At 43.4% G+C, this 26,186-nt stretch overlaps 1 protein-coding gene across 1 annotated transcript in view; it reads right to left on the bottom strand.

The window, feature by feature from the left end:
* Nucleotides 1-26,186, bottom strand: part of MTX2 (metaxin 2) — a 70,541-nt gene that overhangs the window by 37,271 nt on the left and 7,084 nt on the right. The window contains exons 2-3 of the mRNA XM_066575791.1: nt 16,017-16,064; nt 6,760-6,806 (exon numbers count right to left, since the gene is read on the bottom strand). Coding sequence (XP_066431888.1) covers nt 6,760-6,806; nt 16,017-16,064 — 95 coding nt within the window. The remainder of the gene's footprint in view (nt 1-6,759; nt 6,807-16,016; nt 16,065-26,186) is intronic.

Raw genomic sequence — 26,186 nt, forward strand, 5'->3', positions numbered from 1 at the left:
TAAATGAAGATTCTATTCATTTAGCTGTAATTTCATCTGAGGCTTCTATGAGAGATGGTCGCCCTCACAGAGTAAAACTGCTTATCTGGAAATCTACCGCAGGTACAGAGCGTGTCCTATACCAGCCAAGGTGTGATTCACAGTCAATTATACTGGGTTACCGAGTTCTAAATTATACATACGCCCGGATTAATGTGGGAAATCAGGAGTTTTTTTAAGCATCTGTGACTTTTTTTTTTTTTTAAAGGACAGATTTGTGATTGATGAGCCATGAAACCGAAAACACAAGTTGACTTAATTATATTCAGACATAGATGTGAAGGTTCTTCTACCCAGATCTAAAAAGTGCTTTTCAGCCAAGAGCAAGGTACTGTTTATCATCAAGTATTTCTTACACGGACTGCAAAATATGGCTATGTACAAACCTTCTGCAAAATCTAATCACCCGATGATCCCTCCAGCAACCAACCTCAACTCCCTAACAGCTCATAATACACCCATGTGCATGTGGTCTTAAAACTAGGCATTTTTCTGGCACTTAATCCATGGACCTCATCATTTTTTTTTTTTAATTGGCCTTGTCGTTCACAATGATCAATTCTGGTTTTTACCTAATGGCTTCACCAATGTTCCACTTGCTAGAAACATAAATGTGACTTGTGTTCAGGACGTCCCAATTTACATCAAAGGAGTTTTACCACAATTGACGCCTATTACTTATCCACAGGATAGGTGATAAAAGTCTGATCTGTGGGGATCTCACAGCTAAGACCCCCACCGATCACAACAACAGGGTCCTGTGTCCCGCTTTTCTTTTTAATTGCAGGCTCACTGCACCTCCCACGGTGAGGAAAAAGAGTAAATGGAGTGGTGGCCGCACCTGCGCGGTGCTGCTCCATACATTTTCAATGTGAAAGCTGGAGATAGCTTAGTCTTGTGCTCGGATATTTCTGTCAGCTCCACTGAAACGCATGGAAGAGCACTGAACATGCGCGACACTGTGGATGGGTGCAGTGAGCTCACAGTGACAAGAAGAGGGAGACACGAGCCCCCCTCTTTTGAAATTAGTGGGAGTCTAGGTGGTGAGACTCCTATAAATCAGACTTTTATCCCCTAAAAATCGGTTGTGGTACAACTCCTTTACAACAGTCCAACAGTCAATTGTGGTACAACTGAACATCAGACGATCCCTCCGGCAACCAAGCTAAACTCCAGAACAGCTCATAATACACCCATGTGCACATGGTCTTAAAACAATACGGTCTCTTTCACTCAATCCATGCACTCCATCAGTTTTTTCATTATTGGCCTTGTTTGTCATTAATAATAGCTGTTAATTTGTCTTTCCCCATTATCCATTGCAGTTTTTGCCTAATGGTTTTGACAATTTTCCACCAGCTGGGAATACAATGCGACTCATGTGACTGGGACTCAATCATGAGAAGATGTCCTACTGGTATCTGCTAGGCCTCGCCACCAATGTAACCAATATCCTGTAAGCAGATTATAGATTCTCTACAAAGAAAACCATGTTACCAATATATTTCAAAACTAAGTCGAAAACTCTTCATCGGACGATCCCTCCAGCAACCAAGCTAAACTCCCCAACAGCTCATAATAGACCCATGTATCTTGGTCTTAAAACTATGCAGTATCCTGGCACTCCATCCATGAATATTAATTCATTTTCTTACATTAGCTGTATTAGTCTTTAAGACTGTTGGCCTCCTCACCATCATACCATATGCAGTTTATTGATTCTCTATGAAATAACGTTACCAATACTTTTTGATGACATGTTACATACTAGGCAACATTGTCATACACATTAAATGCTCAGTCCATAACACGACTCCCGTGACTGGTGTCTTTTAAGGTACTTTATAAATCTCGGAAAATCAAGATAAAAGTAAAAGAAAGCCGGCCACTGTATTCCAGACGTGTTCTTTATACTGAAAGTTGGGAAGCTTCAGCCTCCGATAAGACGGAGTTGTTTGGTATTCTACAGCGAGCCGCACTATAAACGGATATCTCTGCGCTACTGTCATTTGTTAGATATCTTTATAGATCAGGAATATGCACAATCCACAGGCTGAATCTGTATTTAATGAACTTCCTATAAAAATCCTTTGAGGCTATTTGAATCTGATATTTTCATAAAGTGACCACATATAACCATGGCTACTATCAGCTGTCAGCGAGGCTTATTAAACGAAAGAATGCCGATTCAATACGCACACGGTTTAATTTATCATTGAACTGACAGATAAAGGAGCAGAGCTGTAGTTGGAGAAACTAGATCAGGTTACTACAGAGAGTACCTGCATGGATATAGCTTATAGAAAACAAAAAAGGGAGGAGAAAAAGGACATTTCCGAGCAGAAGAGACCCCTTTATCTTAGGTCATCCGTAAGGTGTCCTAATAGTGTATGCCCAATAATGGGGACAACTTGTAGCATTGCCCTAAAGTCACTGTATCTTCACACAGAGAAATGGTGCCTTCTGCAAGGCATGCAAATAGAGTACTGCATACTGTATTAATTAAAGGGGTTGTCCAGGGAGTGCATTTAATAACTTACTAAATAGGCTATACTCAAGCCTGTGAATCCCCCAACGCTCCAGTACCCACTAATTTTTGGACAGCTGATCATGTGATATCAAATCATGTGACTGCAGCGGCCAATGATTGGCCTTGGCGTTAGTAATATTGACACCAGTGATTTGCTGCAGCAATCAGATAGTTACATGGCACGTAATTTGCTACCCGAAAGTAACACGGAACTAGAGCAGCTGGGGGGCTCAAATGGCTCAGTATACCCTAGTTAATTATATTTAAGCATTTTCTGCAGTTATACAAAAAATGTATTCACCTCTTTAACCCTCCCAACCAATCTGAAGCATAGAATGGTGTAAACTTCCTGCTTCCAGAAAGTCTACAGAGAAGAAGAACCACCCCACAGGAGCCCTCTAAGAGCTATGCAAGATGCTGAAGTCACATTAGAGGTCGGTCATTTGCATGTAACTACCTTTCTTGTTCCTACATATTTTGGGGGCTTTTTATTGTCTTGCAAGCTGTAATCTTACAGCACCACAAATTCTTGCCTATTGGGAGGCACTTATGGGATTCAGGCTTGGGGTTCTGTCACAGGGGCTGAAAACGGCATGGAGACAGAACCACCAAAAGGATTCCTTTACTGTCATTAGTCAAGTGGACATCACTTTGGGGTCTGTTTGTTCTGTTCGTTCCACTATATTTGTCGTATAGAATAGCATAGTCGACTGCACTAATCTACAATACAATTACAGCAGAAAAATATGAAATAACTGTCAAAAGGACACCAAATGTGGACACTAATGACAGCGAGTGGACCTTCCAGAGGTTCAGTCTCAATGGCGGCTTTGGCATCTGTGACGGAACCCCAAGACCGAATCTCTAAAACCACTGTGGGAACAAAGCCTTAAAGGGGTTGTCTCGCGAAAGCAAGTGGGGTTAAGTACTTCTGTATGGCCATGTTAATGCACTTTGTAATGTACATCGTGCATTAAATATGAGCCATACAGAAGTTATTCACTTACCTGCTGCATTGCTGGCGTCCCCGTCTCCATGGCTCCGTCTAATTTCGGTGTCTTCTTGCTTTTTTAGACGCGCTTGCGCAGATGGGTCTTCTCCCTTCGGCTCGGCTCGGCTCCATCAGCGTTTTGGCTCCGCCCCCTTGTACGCGACATCGCGTAGCTCCGCCCCATCACATGCGCCGATTCCAGCCTCCTGATTGGCTGGAATCGGCACATGTGACGGGGGCGGAGTTACGCGATGACGAGTACAAGGGGGCGGAGCCAAAACGCCGATGGTGCCGAGCCGAAGGGAAAAGACCCATCTGCGCAAGCGCATCTAAAAAAGCAAGAAGACACCGAAATTAGACGGAGCCATGGAGACGTGGACGCTAGCAACGGAGCAGGTAAGTGAATAACTTCTGTATGGCTCATATTTAATGCACGATGTACATTACAAAGTGCATTAATATGGCCATACAGAAGTACTTAACCCCACTTGCTTTCGCGAGACAACCCCTTTAAGACTCATTCACAACCCTCTCTAGGGTTTAAGCCACAATTCAGTTTCTCTGTTCCATTCTTGAAGCAAAAAAAAAAATGGAATTAAAACGGAACCAAACTGTTCCAGTTTTTTTCTTCACATTCATTTCAATGTGTTTAAAAAAAAAAAGTGGAATGGAAGCAAGCTGAAAGTTTTTCTATTTCTTGAAAAACCACTTAAATCAATAAGTATACCTAGAACAGTTTATTTACATTTTAATTCAGTTCTTCGTCTCCAAAAATGGAATAGAGAAACAAAATTGGAACTGAAAACCCCAACGCAAGTGTAAATGGGTCCTTACCGAGAACCTGAACCAAGCCATAGACTCAAAAGAAAACCAGATGCAAACTGCATTTCTGCTCCTTACCAGTATATTTCCAACTGCTGCCGTTCATAAAACAGCTTATGAACGGCAGATACTTATGAAAAACCCAACATGGCAGGTATTTTTAACAATTTACTCTAAATACTGACTGCTCCCCTCATGTTACACCAAAGTCATCAACGGGTGTGAATCGGAGATCGTGTGCCCTACATAATGTCATATTTACTTGTAGCAATACTTTATGAGAGTCATTAACTTCCATAAAACCTGTTTTCATTCCTTTGTTACTATAGTATGCGCTCAGTGGCTCTTATATCACCTCTACAAGAGTCATTAGTGCAAAGGCTTCTGCAGGCTTTGAATTCAGTCTCCTGAGCATTGCTACGCATGAGACTGAACTTGCTTGGGTGACTTATTTGGCAGCAAATCCTTTAACCCTTTTCAGTCCAATTTGTATCCTGGTTTTCCTAGGGGGCCTAATCTTTTTCTGCCGTTATACAACGGCGCTATCTGCTGGCTAAAGCCAGTACTGCATGAGGTGACACGTTGGATAGGCTCCGACAGCAGAGAGGCTGGCAATATACAGTAAGAGAACCCCCGACGGATGTCTACCAACATCGGAGCTGTACAGCCTTAAATTATAATGTCTTCAGACGTCAGACAGTAGATTGGAAAGGGTTAAAAGGGGTTGTACCAATATTGCAAGCATAGGGGACAGCTTGCTGATTAATAGGGACGTCACCGCTAAGACCCTTGCCAATCTCAAGATTGGGGGTCCCATGTCCCCCATCCTCCTCCTCACTGTGTGGTTACTACACCCCCCCCCCCCCCAGTAAGGAGGAGACTGAATGGAGCTCTGGTCACGCAAGTGCACCAGTGTTCCATTCACTTTCAATCTCAAGTGGCACCCGCTCAAGGATTTCTGTCAGCCCTATTGAAATGAATGGAGCGCTGATTGCGCATTCTTGGCCAAAGTGACTTTCATGCCAACGTCACTGTGTGGAAAGAAGCGACCCCTGCAGTGACAGGCAAAACTGGACAAGAGATTCCCGTTCTGGAGATTGGTGATGGTCCTTCACCGATCATCAAAGTTGTCCCCATTCTTAATAAGGGGCGATTTAAAATGTTGGTACAACCCCGGTAAGGTGAGGACGCCATGGATGAGGCTTGTTTTCCAGCATATATATAAAATAGCTGATGGTTCGGCTGAATGTGAATGTTTATCTCAATGAAGCGAGGAGAACATGCCTCACCTCAGGCAGAAGCTTATCTCCTGTAGGAACAAAGGATTGAGCATGTTGCATGTAACTTAACATGCAGATCCCTCTTTCCATCGACATCCGATCTCTGAAGAAGCCCCCATACACATAACATCGTTGTCCTATCCCAACCAACTTCTACCTTATGTCCATGGACAGCTTTAGGAATAATACATTTCAGTGGTAACAAGTCAGGAAGTTGATCAAGGAAGAGTTTTGCGTAAACTTTACAATCTATTTCACAAATTAAATTTGTCAGTCAATCATTCGGTCACTTACCTTCAGACATTCGCCCTATTTACTCAATAACGATGGTTGTTTTCATTCATATTCAATAATTACTACTTCTAAATGAGCCCTAACAGGTGAGTATTACACAGACCTACGGACAACAGCCTCGGTGCACAGCAGACATGGTTTAATAGCAATATCTCTAGAGTCTGTGGTTTTATTGTTATAGACACTTCTGAAATATTGATAATCCTCTTCACGGCAAAGAAGATCACAAGGAAGGACTCGATGCCTAACCTTAAAATACACTTATATGGATTTTGCCTGCTCACTGCTGTCTCAGTTAAAGGATGACCTCAAGATGGAATGAACTCAGACTAAACTAAATAAGGCCCCGAACACTGGAGAATGTTAGGTTAATGGCCATCCCAAGAGTTTTAGAGGACTGAAGACCATTAAGCCTCGAAGTTTTGATTGAGTCGAAGTTGATGAAAACACCACTGACAGCTCAGCAGCAAACAACGGATGAGGTCTGGATACGCAGCAGATGCTACATCCGATAAATAGTTAAATGTTCTCATATTAAATATGGATGATTTTAGACTTGCCTATCTCTAGAAATAAGGCATAGGCCTAGGATGATGAGACGTCTGCAGTCGGGTCAGCGCCAGTGAATGGTTTCACCCCAGCAGATGACCTAGGTTAGAAGATGAAATGGTCTTTGTGGAGCTCATGAGGTGAGGGGTTGGGATTTGGCTGCAAACCCGAAACAAGGGGAAGCTGAAGATCACAGCTGCAGATTTTTAACAAGGTAGTGTAGAGGAACTTTGATTTCAAGAATAAATCATTACCTGGACAGCGAGACAAGATGCATTGTCAGACAGCAGAACCTGTTCACCTGAGGAAGAGCAAAAACACACCGGTATTAAACAATGGGAACATGCTCGGATATCATGGAACAGTAGGAAAATTTACAACTGGGAGGACTTTTTTTTTTTTTTGTCGATTTAGGAAATTTGATGTATTTCACATGTCCACTGCTTCTTCTATCTAAAAATGATAAACTTACACTCAATGTTTCAAGTTTTCACAGATAAAATGGACAGAAAATGTGTCTGTACCCATCAATGAATATTGAAAAGAGACTTTACATTTTTATATAAATTTATGTTTTCAGGGAGAATTTTGATGGCGGTTTTGTCTTCATAAGAGTGCCCCTTTAAGGACCAAATGATGATGCAAAATTAGCTATTAGGATACAAGACATCATAGAGTACATAGGTTCCGCACTCAGGACCATACTCTATGAGCTGGAGCAGAGAGCCATTTAGAAAGGTTATTCCTCCCAGATACAGTGATGGTATATTGCTAATATATGCCATCACTTTACGATTGATTAATGCCAACCTCCTGGATCTCCACCATTCCTGGAAATGGCTACAATTCTACAGCATTGCCGCAGCCCGTTCACTATTATTACTTGCACAGCAGCATCTGTATCACCAACTATGCAAGGAACTGCAGCACAGTCCTATTTGAGGACAATGTACAGTTTGCACTTCAATTTTTTTTTTATCAATGTGTTTTTGGAAATAAAGACATTTTGCAATTAGTTTTCATTTAACATTCATGATTGCTTGATTTCTATGCTTGTACTGTTTTCCAGGGCTCTGCAGACTGGAGGACTGACATCTTAGCAAATTCTGTCAGTCACAGTAAACTGACAGCTCATCCCCTAGCCCGTTTTCCTGCAGTGAACGCATATTTCACTGCCTTTCGGCCGCCTGCAGACAGGCGAGTCGGATCCGGCGGCGAGGATTCTCGCCGCGGGACCCGACCCGAGCGCCTGCAGGGACCAGCGAGTAATCGCCCGCCGGCTCCGGCTGTTTGATGCGCCAGCTTGCCGCGCAGCCGGGGCATGCGCAGACCGGAGCTGGCGGCGGGTGAGTGACATTTCTGTGCGGGGCTCGCAGAGAAATAGAGCATGCCGTGGTTTGTTTGCTGCGCTATATTTCGCGCGGCCAAATCGCGGCCGTCTGCATAGGATTGCGTTTGTTAACGCAATCCTATGCAGGCTTCCAGTGGCGGAAATTCCACGGGAAATCCCGCCGCGGAATTTCCGCTCGTGTGCAGGCGGCCCCACTGAGCTTTTACAGAAGGCTGTACGACAGTGCTGGAGGATGGTCGAAGAGATCAGGAGACAGAGAGCAGAGAAAGCTACTATTACAGAGGGCTGTAACGCTATGTGGGTACATTTTCTGCTCTTGCAGTAAGGGGGAACAGACCAGTAGCTACTCAGAGAGAGGATGAGAGATAGCTGTGTAGTATTAAGCAGGGTTGGCTATATTACATAGTCTCTGAAAGAGAAGAAGGGAGAAAAAGCTGAGCTCCTGCTCATTCATTAAAGAGACCATCTCAGGATACCCAAAGCCAGAAATTTGAATGTAGAACAACCAAGTATGAGGCTTTCTAAAGATATGAAAACTCAACGCAAAAAAAAAAAAAAATCAGATAAGTGCATCATTTTTTTTCTGCAAGGACTTAGTAAGATAGGAGTGTATTCATTTTTTCATGCACAAAGGTTTTCATAGCCTTTAGGTATATAGGGCCATAGTGAAGCTCCCTGTACAGTGGGTGGACAGGAGTACACTGTATAGGAAAAGAGGACAAGCAGACACTTAATTCTCAGATTAGTTGGGGGTCCAGGAGGTTGGACCGATATCGATCACAAAGGAATGGCATATGCTAGAAATAAGTCAAACGTAATCTCTTCATCAGATAGAAATAACCGTTTAAAGCAGTTTCCCCGCGAATGGCATTAATCTTGCATTATGTAGATATCCAGCAATCCCATCATCTGTGCGTCCTGAGTTCCCCATATGAATGGAGCCGTGAGCCATGTGTGTGACAATCGTTCTATTCTCTTCTATGGGACTGAGGAAGATTGCTGAGTGCATCAATCTCCCTCCATCATATAAATCTGAATAGAGCATTGGTCAGGCATGCACACCACCTTTCCATTCACATGAAGAATACGGGATAAGGAGATAGCAGGATTGCTGGGTACTCTCAGTGATCAGACCCCTAGGAATCAGAAATATTTGTCCCATATCGTGGATAGGGGATAAATGTTATTAGAGGAAAAGCCCTTTAAGCAAGAGTGGTTCCCATGCTAGTCGAACCAGCATGTCCATATATTACATAGTTATGTAATACTACAGTATATTACCTTTTCAGTGGCTGCTGCAGAGCAAAAGAAACATAAAGCTACTTCGCAAATGCTGTACTCTTGATTAAAAATATCCTACCATTTTAAAAGGCTATGGAAAGCTTTGCGTATGAAGACTCAATACACCTTACTAAGTCCTAGCAGAAAAAAATATGATGCACCCATCTGTTTTTTTGCATTGTGTTTTCCTTTTCAGACATTTAGAAAGTCTCATACTTGGTTTGCAGGCTTTCCTACATTCAAGTTTCTGGTTCGGGGGGGGGGGGGGGGGGGGACCAGTGCGGGTCTCACCTGCTTCCGCGGCTCCGGCTCTGTGATGTGCCGGCTGCCAGCCAGCTGGCGCATGCGCAGAGTGGAGTCAGCCCGGCACTACTGACATTTCTGTGCGGGCCTCTGCGAGACCTGCACAGAAATAGAGCATACCGTGATTTGTTTTCCACGTGTGATTTCACGCGGACAAATCACAGTAGTCTGCCTAGGATTGCGTTTTCGAATCCAATCCTATGGCAGCGGCCACGGGCGGAAATTCTGAGGGAAATCCCGCTGCTGAATTTCCGCCTGTGTGCAGGAGGCCTAACTGAGCTTTCTCATGAATGCACACCAGCACAACTCCCCCTACCCTATCCTCATTCAGAGGCTGTGTAGCATAATCACACCTACTCAAGCAGTACAGAGAGATGATTCACCTGTCGTGACTTACTGCCCTCTGTAATAGTAGCCTTCTCCGATGAACTATCCTCCATCATCCCCCAACACTGTCATACAGCCCTCTGTAATAGCTCAGGGAAAAGGCAGTGAATGCACAGAACACTCACAGCAGGGGAGCAGGCTAGGGGAGGAATCAGCAAATTCGGTTAGTCAAAGTAAACTGACTAATATTTCAGTCCTCCAGTCTGCAGCGGCTTAGAAAACAATACAAACATAGAACTCAAACAAACAATCAGAAACTTTAAAAGAAAGCCAATTACAAAAAGTCTTAAATTTCCAAAAACATATTCATTAAAAAAAAATAAATTAAGACAAAATGTGCAAACAGCTTTTAAGTATACAGCACTTAAGCAGACTATGTGTCTCTCAGGTAACAGAATACAAAAATTCTCTGCAGTCATACTTAAGGCCCATTTAGACAACGATTATCGCTCAAAATTCGCTCAAAAGCCGCGTTTTCAGCGATAATCGTTGTGTCTAACTGCACTGACATTGTGCAGTTTTCGTTAAGCTGTCGCTGATCATTGTCTTTCAGTGTGCTCAAGCCTTATCAGGAATTCACAGCGGGACACCGATGATACTATTGTTTCAGCGGTATCCCGCCCATGACCACAGGCTGGGGATGAAGAACAGAGCTGTACAGCTGTGTTCTACATATCCCGCTCGGAGCGCTCAGCTGTATAACAGCCCCGCTTGTCTTCTGCATCCCCCGTTCAGAGTGCAAACTGATCGCTCAACGTTTGAGTGATCAGCTTGCGCTGAATGCACACAACGATTATCGCTCAAAAGTCGCTCAAAAGACATCTTTTGAGCAATAACCATTGCGTCTAAGTGGGCCTTACTTAGGCCTTGTTCACATTAGCGTTATGGGATTCCATTCGCCTGCTTCGGTCTGGCCGCAGGAAAACAGCACCCCTTGGCCTATTGGTTTCATCATAAGATGGAATCTAACAGCTCCGCACTGAGTATAATGGGGGATCCGTTCGATTTCCGGTCAGCAGTCCAGCATCTTGCCGGAATTTACAAGACGAAATAACACTGCCTGCAGCCCTATTTTGTCCTGTTTTCTATCAGAAATCAGCAATAGAGATTGAACAGACCTTCCGATTCTGGTGTGAACAAACCCTTACACCAGTCCCATATTTCTTGCTAACCTGCCAATTGTAAGTGAGAAATGGAAGGGAGTAAGGCTGCCAGCAGACGGGCGGAAATTCCGCGGCAGGATTTCCCGCAGAATTTCCGCCCCTGGAAGCTGCCATAGGATTGCGTTAACAAATGCAATCCTATGCAGACGGACGCGATTTGGCTGAGCGAAATCTCGCGCGGCAAACAAATCGCGGCATGCCGTCGGCTCCGCTCATGCACATGAAAGAGTCGGGACCGCAGGAGCAGGTGAGTGTCACGCTGCTCTCTGCAGACGCTTGGGTCGGGTCCCGCTGCGAGAATTCTCGCAGCCGGATACGACCCGGCCGTCTGCAGGAGGCCTATGACAGAGGAAACAAGAGACGCTGGGTTTGCTTGCAATCTGTCACCATGGAGACACATAGGTCTGCATAGCTGCTGTATACACAAAACAAAATTGGTTGCGAAGGTGCACGTAGCCATCATGAACAAAAAAAAAGTATCCCTTCAAACAATACAGCACACTTAATGTTATTTTTTTATGTGATGCCACCCTATTGATTCCCACAATGACCAGCGCAGAATGCCTGTCTGGCACAGCTGATCATGACCAACATGCACTGGAATCTCCTAGGCTGAAGCACCCCACTGGAACCTTTGCAACAAATATAGCGCTTGTTGCAGGACTGGAATGAGCAGAGCAAGCAGACAACCCAGACACGTTCTAATAGCACTGCACAGGCACTGAACACTCAGAAAGAGTCCAGACCTCCAGCACGGACCCATGCAGTCTAGCCCATCGGCAGCACTCACACAAAGAAGCCCATGACAGATGATGGCATCACCCCGGTCTTCGATTTCTAAAAATGCACTTAAGATTTCAAGCCAATATACAAAAAGCCTGTGTAGCTTTATTTTTTCATAGATTTTTTTGCTCTTTATATCTATTCCGTACAAATGGTTACAGCAGAATTAGCATGGTAGCCCCTCCCATGACAAGCGAGAGATTATGCAAATGAGCTTCTCTGCGGCACACAATAGCAGAGAACGTTTTCCAGCTGATCTCCACTGAGGTGCAGAGGAGACGGGATGAAAAAAAGTGGGGCAAAAAAAAAAAAAAGCAGATTGTCCTAATATATATACATACATACATACATACATACATACATACATACATACATACATACATACACACACACACACTCCTGTCCATGCCAGTCCACTATATAGTGTAATGTGCATGCTATTCTATAGTGATCTGACAGCATCCCTGCAGCCGGTATTGCACATAGCAGTCCGAGCCCCGCAGACAAAAGAAGGATGACAGGATCATTGCAATAAAAATCCCATGCCTAAAAGACTATAGGCTGCCATGTATTAGTCTTCATTACTTGGCAGCCTTTGACAATTGTAGCGGGCTGCAGTTCACCAAATGTGGGCAATAATGTAATCTGATGATATATGAAAAGCTGCTGAAGGGAGCAAGGACCACTCCAGCCTGTGTATTCCAGCAGCTCCTTCTTCTCCAGCCCCCACCCCACCCTTTTCCCATTAACCATGCCACTTCCAATATATGCTGGCTCAGCTTTTTTTTCTGCAGTAACCATGCCAACTGTACCTGCCTCCGTATTATTTTATATAGCCATCGGCAGCCACATTACCAAGTCAGTAACAGACTGTTGCCTGTTTGGGGGAAGATTATTTTTGCAAGGCGGTGCTCCGACATAACTCCATATATTGATAATTAACCGGCTTACGCAGAGCTCTCCGCACCAGGACTCATTTCCGCACCATATTGTGTTTGCTATTAACTGTTTTAGGAACAGCCGGCGATACAATAATGTGAAAGTGGATTATATTATTACTTATGGCAAATATTGCTTTTTAAAATTCAGCTGGGATTTAGTAATAGCCCCAGTATAGGGGGGGATAGAAAGTAAATGCATATATATCGGTATCACTTCAATGCGGTTATAAAATAAGCAGGGAACCCTTTAGGCTCTGATCACATTTGCTGTCATGTATGTAATTGGATATTTTACAAGAGGAATGGCGCTGCATGCAGAGCAATCCTTCCTATCAAAACAGACCCCACTGTGGAATCCCGATGGACCCCATAGTCAAAGGGGGTCAGCGATCATTGGTGCTATCCGTTGTTAAATGCAGCCAATAGAGCACTGAGGCGTCCGTTATAACAGTTTTTATAGGGGTTTCAGACACATATAACAAATGCCTAAAAGGCAAAGATATGCGGACATTACACAACTAAGACTACGATTCAGGAGTCCAAGGAATGAACCTTGCAAAATTGCCTAGAAGGGGACACAGTTACTGATGGTGATCACACAGCTCTGTTATAATAGAGGAGATCACAGCTCATCCTCCTGACTGTATACTTATGGTTCGTAGCTTATTTAGGTGAATATAAATAGGTAATAATTAAACTGTTTGCCCCCAGCAGGCAGAAATGGTATAGCCTTGACTATCATGGGATTGATCTGAAAGTGAGAGCAAAAAAAAAAATCTCGGCATCAAGATGGTGCCTGATAGGCATCAGACAAGAGGCTGCACTGCATGGAAATGGCTGCAATACAGAGGGGACTTCCAGAGTGTGACAGGCAATCAGGCGAGAGAGTCAAGGGTAGAAAAATGCGTTTTTGTCGGAGGAGCCTTTGATGATCTATTCTTAGGAAAGGTCATCAATAGCAGATTGGTTGGGGGTCCAGCTTCCATTACCCTCACTGGTCAGCAGTTTGAAGTTGCAGCAGTGTTCAGGCGACTGCTATGGCCTCTTCTTTGGCCTGTGATGCCACATTTATTCATCACTTGGCCTTCCTGTAGCTCAGTCCTATTGATGCAAATGTGATTGTCACTGAAATGCAATACTAGGCACAGCCACCATAAATTCTGCAGCACTGTGCCTGGTCTACAATGAAAAGGCTGCAGTACTCACCCATGCATCATGGCCCTTTTAAACAGAGGTGCCAGGAGTCCTACCACTTTAACAACTTGACCGAAGAGGATGACTGAAAGACCAAACTACAATAACCCCTACAAACCAAAAACCCCACATATTGCATACACTACCGTTCAAAAGTTTGGGGTCACATTGAAATGTCCTTATTTTTGAAGGAAAAGCACTGTACTTTTCAATGAAGATAACTTTAAACTAGTCCTAACTTTAAACAAATGCACTCTATACATTGCTAATGTGGTAAATGACTATTCTAGCTGCAAATGCCTGTTTTTTTGTGCAAAATCTACAAAGGTGAATAGAGGCCCATTTCCAGCAACTATCACTCCAGTGTTCTAATGGTACAATGTGTTTGCTCATTGGCTCAGAAGGCTAATTGATGATTAGAAAACCCTTGTGCAATCATGTTCACACATCTGAAAACAGTCTAGCTCGTTACAGAAGCTACAAAACTGACCTTCCTGTGAGCAGATTGAGTTTCTGGAGCATCACATTTGTGGGGTCAATTAAACGCTCAAAATGGCCAGAAAAAGAGAACTTTCATCTGAAACTCGACAGTCTATTCTTGTTCTTAGAAATGAAGGCTATTCCATGCGAGAAATTGCTAAGAAATTGAAGATTTCCTACAACGGTGTGTACTACTCCCTTCAGAGGACAGCACAAACAGGCTCTAACCAGAGTAGAAAAAGAAGTGGGAGGCCGCGTTGCACAACTAAGCAAGAAGATAAGCACATTAGAGTCTCTAGTTTGAGAAACAGACGCCTCACAGGTACCCAACTGGCATCTTCATTAAATAGTACCAGCAAAACACCAGTGTCAACATCTACAGTGAAGAGGCGGCTGCGGGATTTTGGGCTTCAGGGCAGAGTGGCAAAGAAAAAGCCATATCTGAGACTGGCCAATAAAAGAAAAAGATTAAGATGGGCAAAAGAACACAGACATTGGACAGAGGAAGACTGGAAAAAAGTGTTGTGGACGGATGAATCCAAGTTTGAGGTGTTTGGATCACAAAGAAGAACGTTTGTGAGACGCAGAACAAATGAAAAGATGCTGGAAGAATGCCTGACGCCATCTGTTAAGCATGGTGGAGGTAATGCGATGGTCTGGGGTTGCTTTGGTGCTGGTAAGGTGGGAGATTTGTACAGGGTAAAAGGGATTCTGAATAAGGAAGGCTATCACTCCATTTTGCAACGCCATGCCATACCCAGTGGACAGCGCTTGATTGGAACCAATTTCATCCTACAACAGGACAATGACCCTAAACACACCTCCAAATTGTGCAAGAACTATTTACAGCAGAAGCAGGCAGCTGGTATTCTATCGGTAATGGAGTGGCCAGCGCAGTCACCAGATCTGAACCCCATTGAGCTGTTGTGGGAGCAGCTTGACCGTATGGTACACCAGAAGTGCCCATCCAACCAATCCAGCTTGTGGGAGATGCTTCTAGAAGCGTGGGGTGCAATTTCACAACCTTACCTCAACAAATTAACAGCTAGAATGTCAAAGGTGTGCAATGCTGTAATTGCTGCAAAAGGAGGATTCTTTGACGAAAGCAAAGTTTGATGTAAAAACAATGTTATTTCAAATACAAATCATTATTTCTAACCTTGTCAATGTCTTGACTCTATTTTCTATTCATTTCACAACGCATGGTGGTGAATAAGTGCGACTTTTTATGGAAAACACAAAATTGTTTGGGTGACCCCAAACTTTTGAACGGTAGTGTATAATAAACAAAGGGGCATACAAAGCAAAGAGTGGGCTTCCTAGCAAAGATTATTATCTATTTTAAAGTGCCGGTATTTCCAGGACACTGTACAAAGATCCTAATGCACCCCATTATACCACAAACAGGAGGGCCTAGAGTTTGTTTTCCCACCTATTCCTTTTCCATAGCCCTTGTGCCAATTCACCACCCCATTTTTTGCTAACAATTAGGGTTAGGCCCCCTTCTTCCCAAGAGCGCTGTAGCAGACGATAGGCCTCCATGGGACGTATGACCATGAATACATCCCATTGCTGTATTTTACAAGTAGACTACTAATTACACATTGATGACCGAGACAAGTACTTACTTTTCAGTGGCTGGTAAATAGTAGCATTTTCTGGCCAAGGTTCTACAGCTGTGAAAGAAACAGAAAGTAAGGTCAATTTCATGAAGCTGCCCCTAAGTACACAAAGTTTCACCACCATTTCAAGTTAATTAAATTGGTTGTCAATGTATCCATGGCCATAAAGCATACATATGGTATTGTGCAGAAGTACTTACAATCTAGGTGGAAGACATGATTGATGAAAGACAAGGTAACATTGGGCGCTGCATTTTTTAATTACACCTGTTCGTGTTTTACTACATCTCTTGCGCATGCAGGTTGTGCGCATAAAAATACGCAAGCATGCTGCCATTGATTCTACGGGAGAACAAGGTGTAGACGAGAAGTACGTATGCCACCATATAGGCTCCATGCACACAAGCCAAGATTGGCAGTTGATGCAACTGAAGCAATATGGTTGTATTGGCACAGTTCCCTTAGTACGAGTGAGACTTTGCCGAACTATCGGTATTAGCCATTACCATCATGAGAACTGAAGACTTTCCACATTCTTCCAGGTAAAAATCATATATATCAGCCCGGCTGTATTCAAGGTGATATTTTCAGTTGTTGTATGTTCTGCGAATTGCTTGCCAAAAAGGAGGGCTTATCCTTCCAGCGCAAGATATCTGATCTGCTGGGTATGGCTCCTACTTTAAGGTAAGAAACATACAGACTCCCCCTCCCCGTGCCCCCACCCGTGAAATAAAAATACAGCCTTAAAATTAGTTATTGACTGGCACAGCGAGGGTTACGCGCGGCCTAGAAAACATGCAGCATCACTCTTCTGAATTGTGTGCGCAGAGGTGAACAACATTTGCAGAACAGTAGGCATGGAAATTACACATTGCTACAGCTCTGTCATATTTCCAATCCATCAACTTGATTAATGTTATAATAACTCCATATAAACTTATCATTCACGCTGTAATGATGTCAACCCCTGCTTTATTCTTGGACTACTAAACTCCTTTAGGCATCCGAACAGGTAAATAAAAGAACGGCCATGTTTTCAAGCATCCTGTGCATTCAATTAATAGATATTAGGGGCTTAAAAGACCCCCCTACATTTATAGAGCGGACCATTACTTAGAGTTAGCAAGGGTTAACAACATAGGATTGTCATGTAGAGCGAATTGGTATATCTAAAGTGTTCTCTCCGTTTCGTCCCTCAACTCCCGATAGTCTCTTTTTTTTTTTTTTTAAATCTTTTAAGCGCCATTAATTCCATTGTGCCGTAAATATGAAAACTTGGGGTTCACTACATAAAGAAAAAGCCAAGAACAAGAAACATGCCTAAATGAGCGGTAGGGAGGACCCTGCCCACAAAGGCCAACAATCTGCAAGGGAAGGAGGCAGTAGGTGAGGCGTAGAAGTTGTCAATATGGGAGTATGATGGAAGTAGGGTTACTTTAGGTTTTTGGAAGAGATGGGTTTTCAGGGTTTCAAGGACAGTGAAAACTGATTGTTTGGGGGTAACGAGTCCAAGAATAAAGGGGACTACATGGGAGAAGTCTTGTAGACAACTGTGTGAGGAGCAGACAAGGAAGTCTTTGAGGACCAGAGGTTATACGTGGGGAGGTATCTAGAGATTAGGTCAGAGAGGTATGGAGTGGACAGGTTGTTGGACAACGGGTAGCCAGTGAAAGGATTAGCAGGGGTAAGATATAAAGGAAAAGGGTCCTTTTACAAAAAGCAAGACATTTTTGAAACAAGCAAACAATGACAGTCATTTGCTTTAATATGTCATCCATTTATATGCAAGGGTAATGGTTTCAATTTTTTCATCGTTAACTCAATCAGTCAATCGTTGGTCTTCCAGGAAATGGGAAGGACTTAACATTCACCTTTTATACATAAGGACTTGTAAATGACTGACCAAAGATTTTTATACCTACATAAGAAAGATTATCGTTCAGCTTCGCACAACCCAACAGGTTTTTTGAAGGATTATGAATTCGAGTGAAAGGCCCTAATGAGGAGAGAGGTGCATTAGCCGAACAGCAGAGCTGAAGGTGGATTGGTGGGGCGCAGGAGTATTAGATTGGAGGCCACATGAAAGAATATTGCAGTAGTCAAGGTGGGAGATGATGTGGGCATGCACTAGCATTTTTGTTGACTTGAGGTTGAGGTAAGAGCGGGTTTGAGAGAGGTTTTTGAGGCGATGAGGGCTTAAATGTGCCACTTCAAGGACAGGACAAAATCCAGTTACCACAAGATAGCGAACTTGAGAGACTGGGGAAAGTGTTGAGCCATTAAACTGTGATTTATTATCCCTAGTAAAATACGCAAGATCAATATTGTTGTACCTTTATCTTTTAAATATGCAAATGAAGTATACAATGACCAACGCTGGTCGCTGCATTGGCTGCCCACGTACTACAGAACTCAATTTAAACTCATCACCCTCACTCATAGAGCTCTCCATGGCACCGCACCACCTTACATCACCTCCCTCCTGTCCATACATCACCCATCCCGCACGCTCCGATCTGCCAACACGGTCAGACTAGATGTCCCCCTTATACGAACCTCGCATGCTCGCCTCCAGACTTCACCAGAGCGGCACCAACCCTATGGAACACTCTACTCAGACAATCACTGATGCATGGAATTTCAGACGTGCCCTAAAGACTCACCTCTTCAAAGCAGCATACTAAATCTACTGATTTTAGTTCTCCGCCCTCAACTTACAACCATCATGTACACTCCCTGCCTCCATACCTCCTATACTACCCACCGTCTCTCGATTGAGCCCCCCCCATGCATTAAATGTGCTGCAGAATAAGTTGGAGCTATACAGATAAAGATTATTACTATTATATAATATATATGGCAGATTTCTTGCAGCTAAAACTCCTTAGTGAAATCCCCCGTGATCCGTTGCCTATTAGCAGTCCGGCAATCATGAAAAGCACATTGTTACAAATTCGAGAGCGTGCAAAGGGATCTCTGTAGACTATAACTATACTTCCAGAGGGCACTGCTGACAGAACAAAAAGGGGTTGTGCAATTTGGATAACCCATTTTCAATAGTCAAAAAGTCCCTAAGGCTGGTCTCGGATGGGTCCGATTTCGCACGCAGTAGCCCGCAGAGGAATCCGGCCCTGTCCCCGTCCGGCAGCCGCACATTCCTTGTATTTTGTGTATTATGGATTCTTTTTTCATTTTTTTGTTTTTCCCGGGCCGTCGCGAAGCGATGACATTGTGGGTACCCACGACCTATCCGCAATGTAAATTGTAGATGAGCCGTGGGTCGGACGGCTTCCATTGACTTCAATGGAAGCAGTCCGTGGGAAATTCGCACAAAAACAGAACATGCTGCGATTTTATTCCCGCTTGTGGAAAGCGCTATCCGCTCATATGAGCGCATATGCAAATGTTCTATTCTTGTAATGTGTGCGGAATACTGCAGATCGTTTGCGCAGGTCACAAACGCAAATTCCGCAATTCAAATCTGGTTGGTAAGAGTGGCCTTAAGTGTGTAATGCTGTGACATGATGCATTATAAGGCTGTCCATTAAAGGGCTACTCAAGCGAAAACACATTTTTCAATCCTTGCACCCCTCACCTGATTGCCTATCACACTCTGAAGGTCTCATACGTATATTGAAGTCACTTCCATACAGTGCAGACTCCTGTCTGATGCTTATCAGGCACCATCTTGATACTGAGATTTCTTCCTGCTCACTTTCTCTATACTCCAACACTACCATGATGCATCAGCACAACATCACATTAGAGGCTAGAGCCAGTGCCACCTCCACCTGCCGGGAGGACACAGCCATTATCTGTACTCTATATTCACTTAAATAAGCTACAGATCATAAGAATACAGTCAGGACGATGAGCTGTGATCTCCTCTATTATAACTGTGTGTTAGGAGCTGTGTGATCATCACCAGTAACTGTGATAGGAGTAACTGGGGCCCCCTCTTAAGAGTTTGTATGGTAGAGCCCATCACAGGAGTTATGACGACTGGAAAACTGATTAATTTGAAAACAAATAAACCCAAGTAAATCATATGACCACCTAAGGAGAAAGAGGCCAGAAGTTTCAGATAGAGAGGAATAACTAACCAAAGTAATACTAGCTAACTTATATAACCTGGGGGACTAGTTACATAATGAATTTAAAAAAAAAATGTAAATTACCGGAGTGACCCTCTAAAGGGGTCAGTCTGTCCTTTAAAATGGATAGCTTAGGGATAGGATATTAGCTAACTGGCACCCTGCCAATGAGCAGTCTGAATGGGCCATGGTGCTCTGGCAAGTGCGGCACCCTCATTATTTTTTACCTGGCCCAGTTCCAAACTTTTAGTACCGACCGTACCCGGCACTACAATTCAAAACAGTGTTGTCCCAGTGAATCACTGTGGCCTCTCCAATCAGTTGATCAGCAAGGGTGCAGAGTTATACCCCCATTGAGCTGAAATTGTTGGATTTTAAACAACTGCATAAGGTGGAATGGGCAACGGTGATCCAGAGCTCTTTGCTTTTTGGGGCTACCTTTATTAGCTTCAATACGGTCTAGAAATGCTTCCATAATATTAGACAACTCAGTTAAGCATTTTTTGTAGACTGGTAGTGTGCTTGCTACTAGAGCCTGGCTGTTTAGGCTCCACATGGCGCATGGTGTGGTTTCTAGACAAATCCCATAATAACCAATGTATCGCCGATTACTCTGGTCTTCAGTTCAAAGTCAAGCTGGGCATGTACCTTGGGGCTGAGAAGGGATGAAAGGTTTTAGCTACACTGCAATGTGCTTATCCCTCCCCGCTAAAGAGAATTTTCCAAAAATAAATTTAAACTGCACTTACATGCCAGAACTCTTGAAACTACTGTGGCAACAACAATTTGCAAAGTTGTTTGATCTGATAGGCGAGAAGCCTCCTTGTTGTCTCCGAGCCATAGCTCCTGTATGAATCATGCGATCAGCAGCAATGCCTTTGGTAAGTATGACTACAAGCACCATAAGATATACAAGAGCTGTATGGTTGATAATGGTTCTTCTTCACTCATGCTGACCAACTATGTTATGATCACTCACAAACGAGTGGATCCAAATTACTTTAGGTAGTATTCATGCCTTTGACACAGATCTTCGGGCACAACTTGCATTGGTCTTTGTGCGATTCTCATCAGAGAATCGGACAAGAATAGGACATCTAACAATTTTTCTAACTATTGGCCCTAGAGAAAAATCGCTCATGTGAATGAACCTGTTAATCGGACCACACCGATCTGATGACCTCATTGCCAGGTGCCAAACTGGTAGATATGGAAGCCCGTGATGAGAAGATTTGCTAGCAACTATCTATCAACAGCATGAAATTACTCCATGTTATGTCAAGACACTTCTCCATGAGAACTCAATGAATTCTACTTTATCATCAACATTACCAACACTTATACAGAAAGACGAGGGCGTATTCAAGAGTTACTTGGTACAAAGATTAGTGTTACATAGGTGACAAAGCTTATTGATCATAAGGCTTATTGACATCTACCAAATAGTCTCAAAGCTCTTAAGGCTCATCTAGACATGGAAATCACTGCAGTCAGGATATTGCTGTTGCATTAGACAATATTTCTGCTATAGTTGTGTGTCTTCTCTGTTAACATAGCTTAGCCTTATTTAATTTGACTTCTTATCTTAAAATCTTAGTTACTGACACTACAAAATAGGCATAGGTTTTAGTCTTCTATTTAAGGGCCAATAGTCCAATACAAGGTAAGAAACATACACTTATAGCATTCTTAAACTTAACACTTTATATTCCATGACAACCCCATTCAAATTAATATGTTCTTTTCCAAGGAAAGTTCTGTCTGTTTCGAGATCGGACAGAACTCGCACGGGATTTTAAAAATTTTTTAAAAAAATAAAAAAAAAAAAACACACAACAACATGTTAATACACCCTCAGGCTACTTGCACAAGGGCTAGCACAATATCATGCGTTGAAACTCGGCCTGATATCTCGCTCGTGCATGTGTGATTTACCCATGGATGTAAGGCGATTTTCAGGCAAAACCGCCTCCCATCTATGAAGTTCTGATCCTCGCACACAAGTTTCACTCACGGTACAGGATCCAAAACATTTCCCATTGATTTCAATGGGAAACCTTGCATCGCACTCACATGCACATCACAAAGCATTAAAAGGTCCAATTGAAATCAATGGGCGATGCACTCCGAGAAACGCGAAAAGTTAGAGCATGCCACGATTTCTATCCACACTGCGAAACATCGCTCGTGTGTATGATTCCACTCAAAAGAATGGGGTTCATAATTGCGCAAGATTTGTGCATATTGCGCGATTTTCTCGCCAGTGTAAAGGCCCCCTAAGGAAGGGAGCCCCTTTAATGTATCTCAGTGAACTGGTAAGACAGCTACCTGTTTCTGTATTCTAATCAGGCAGAACAGTTATAAAATGTCTTTATTAATCGTAATCAATAACGGAAGTATATGGTAAGACGGTAATTATATACTGTCTAATTCCACCCACATTTGTGAAAGGGCAGATCAATTTTCTAAGAAATACCAAAAATCAATGGACTAAAACATCAGCAATACTAGAGGTCAACACATGGAGATGGATGGCAGTGATGACCCATTGGCGCAGCAACAAAAAAAAACTAAATTACCACCGCTTTGTTAAGTAAAGTTGTTCTGTGGTTTGAATTACTTGAAGATCTGTCAAGGTTTTCCAACACTAGACAGAAATACAAAGCGGCTTTGTGAGGAGCTAAAAACCCCTAAGGATAATATTTGTTTTTCCAAGACGAAGACAATTTATCATATTGATAGTAATATACATGTTCCTAGATATTTAACAGATAGAAAATTCATTATATACTTCACCCGACTAAGTAGAAGACATTTTCTAATAACTTACAGTCTGTATTGCATTTTTGGTCTTATTAAATTGATTTACAAGACCAAGAAAATTAGTCTTAAGCAATTTTAATAGAAGTTTCAAAGTAAAAATGTTTGTTAGATATATTGATGATTAAATGTTCACTTGCCAACCGAGAGGAAAAGTCGGGCAGACAATTTTATAGCAGAATCTATTACATCTTAATGCTTTCCTAATTAATCAGAAGAAGAATTGGATAGCTTCTAAAATAAACATCTGAAAAGAAGGCAATCTCCTGAAGAGGGTGAAGAAGAAATTACTAAGTACGTAATATATTCTCATGACTCAGAGATACTGTAGAATAGGCACACAGTGGTTTTTGGTTTTGCATCAGGGGTACAATATTAGATCACCTGAAGTTCCTTCATAGGGTTGCTTATTCAGGACAACCTCTGACCACATACCCGACGACATAGAGGGCGGTCCGCAGCACGGTACACCCCTCTATTAGCTATAAAGGACAGTCGCTGCTATGGTAGCTCATACTTAGCAAAACCAAAGGATAGGCGATACTTGTATGATCAATGTGGGTGCCACTGGTAGGACCCCCACCAACCACTAGGACAAGGGCACTGAGTCGAGCATGTGCGCAGCCACAGTATTATTGTATCTTGACGCCACCGGAAGCTAGGGGTTTGACAGGAGGAACGCTGCTATCAGACGCCTAGCTCCTGATTGGCTCAAGAGGTGATGGCCCTGGAAGTAGGTAAACTGCCTCCGTGTGTGTTAGCCGGCGCTCTGCTGCAGCGCTGTTACAGTAGCTAACCAACTGTCCCCCGGCCTCCAAGCTGTCCTCCTCCTTCTGCTGTCTGCGGCCCGATGCCTATAACTGTGATTCCCCCGCCGCTGTAGCCTCCCTGCTCTCCTAATGTCAGAAAGTGTAGGGCGCCGCTGCCGACTCCCTGCTGTTGTGCTGCTATGGATGGACGGCATCTGTGAGTTTGTGTCCTCCCTGCTGCCGACCGCAAACACGGCTGGGAGGGGGGGTACCTTCAGCGGCGCCGCCGGCAAACCCGCTTCACGGCCCTGTGGCCTCCCTCTTGGTGACCCTGGTGTGCTTCAACACAGAGCAGGGTGCCGGCTTCTGCACGAAGCCCAGCAGGGAAGGGGTTTCAACTGTCCCAATGCACACCTGGAGCTGCGGCCAGGAGGCAACGGAGGTGCAGGCCACCCTGGATTGCAGCTGCACCATGACCTTACTGGGCTGCCAGGACCTGCTGCCAAGCCAGATGTCCAGCCAATCAGGTACAGGGGGCGTCACCTCCCTGTCAATCTTGACTCTACCAGTTGTTCCTGGTGGCGTCAAGATACAAAAATATCCGCAGCCACTCCATTAAAACTAAGCCATATTGATTGCTAGGGAAGTTCTACTGGTCAACATTATTTGTCAGACTGTATGGCACCCTTCTCACCTCCTTACATGACCCATTCGTGATGGTCAGTGTCACCTTGCTGTGGCAATGTTACTCATACTAACTACTTCATAAAGCCCTATATATGCTCCCGACTAGTCCTTCCTCTACTGCCTAAGTTGCTACTCGTTTCTGACTCTAGTGTTCCGAGAACTTGCAGCTTTCTGTTGGATGCTTTCAGTTAATACTTTGGTTTCTGCTTCATCCCAGGTTAGGACATATGGTTATCTCTTCAACACTTGGTTTAATTCCTTGGCCCTGCTCGTAGACTCGAACTACTAAACTTCAGGAAATGTTCCCAATTGCTTTCTCAGCTAAGAATATTTATTTTGTTCCAACTACGACTTCTTACTTTCAGTCCATTGACTGTATAGCTGCCACCAATCATAAATTGGTTGAGGGATGTGAATCTGGGAATTTCTGGCAACAAAGTCCCAAATTTCTTGCAGGAAGGGGGGGGGGGGGTTCAAGAGTAAAGATCAGGACTGGCCAAACACATTAGTTTTTGAGTGACCGAACTCGCTAATTTCAACGGGTCTAAAAGATCATCTAATGTACATTGTGGTTGCTAAACACTCCCCCGATTGCAGATGGCAAGGAAGATTAGAATCTAAAGGCTAAAGGCTCATTTATGTGCAAAGACAACCTTTCAAACGATTGTAAGATTGATAGTTCTAGCAATCATTTTGTATAAAGTACTAATAGGCACTAATGACCATTAGCACTTTGTCAGTTTCGTTTGCATGTAAATGAGCATCTAGCAGCTGTTTGCAAATCCCAGCATGTGGTCTGGACTTTGCACTCAGTTACATGGTATTAGCATGGGCTGCCTCAGGCAGTCAGCTGAATACAAAGTAATCAGCTGCTGCATTGGAGAACACAGCGTGCGGTCCCCACTATCTCTCTCTGGCTGAACGATGAATTTTATACACACCTAAAAATCATTGTTCAGCCTCAGAGTGAAAGACGGAAGCATTTACATGCAACGATCATTTAAAAGCTATCGCTTGAATGAATTTTGAGCGATAATCGTTGTGTATAAACAGGGCTTTACTCCCATCTCTGCATCCAGAATACATACATGCTCAGGGGTGTCAGGCAAGATAGCTGGCAGTCAAACAAGCACCCAACAGTTTGGGTTTTAGGCAAACTAAAAAACCAAGTGACTCGAACAAGTCAGCAATTCTAACTTACTTGACCTCACTTGTTTACATGGAACGGCATTTGCGTCACTCTTTTATGCGATTACTTAGGTGACTATCGGCCCATGTACAAGTACCCACGGTTTACTCTGTTGTCAATCTGATCATGGTATAGAGAGCCCCCACTATTCTGGTATGATACATAACAATAAGGCCAATTTGTCTCAAATACCTTGCCCATTTTGCTCAAAGCTAGACTGGCACTATGTGCCAATAGCCACCGTGAAAAACTGCTTGGCAACAGTCATACTGTCATTTTCCATCTCGAAAACACATTATTAATACGATTTAGGTGTAGAAGCACTTTCAAATATTCTCATCCGGAGCAGGAATCGTTAATGGGGGGGGTTAGGAACACGTTGATAATTTCAGAGGTGGGCATTTTATTCCCTGAGCATAAATTTCTGTTTCTCCATGTGTAAAACTGTGAGAAATTTCCCTGAGATGATTAACTACTGCATGGGCTCTTGCAAAATATCAATAGCAAGAAAGCAGATCGCACAGTCGAGAACTCAGTGGCTCCAGAAAGCCATATCTCATTAAAATTATAAGACCGTGCAGCCAGAAAGAACACAATTAGGAGTGTTTTGATTGGCTGACTTGCTAGCCTGGACATG

Source organism: Eleutherodactylus coqui, chromosome 8 (genome assembly GCF_035609145.1).
Source record: "Eleutherodactylus coqui strain aEleCoq1 chromosome 8, aEleCoq1.hap1, whole genome shotgun sequence".
NCBI lineage: Eukaryota > Metazoa > Chordata > Amphibia > Anura > Eleutherodactylidae > Eleutherodactylus > Eleutherodactylus coqui.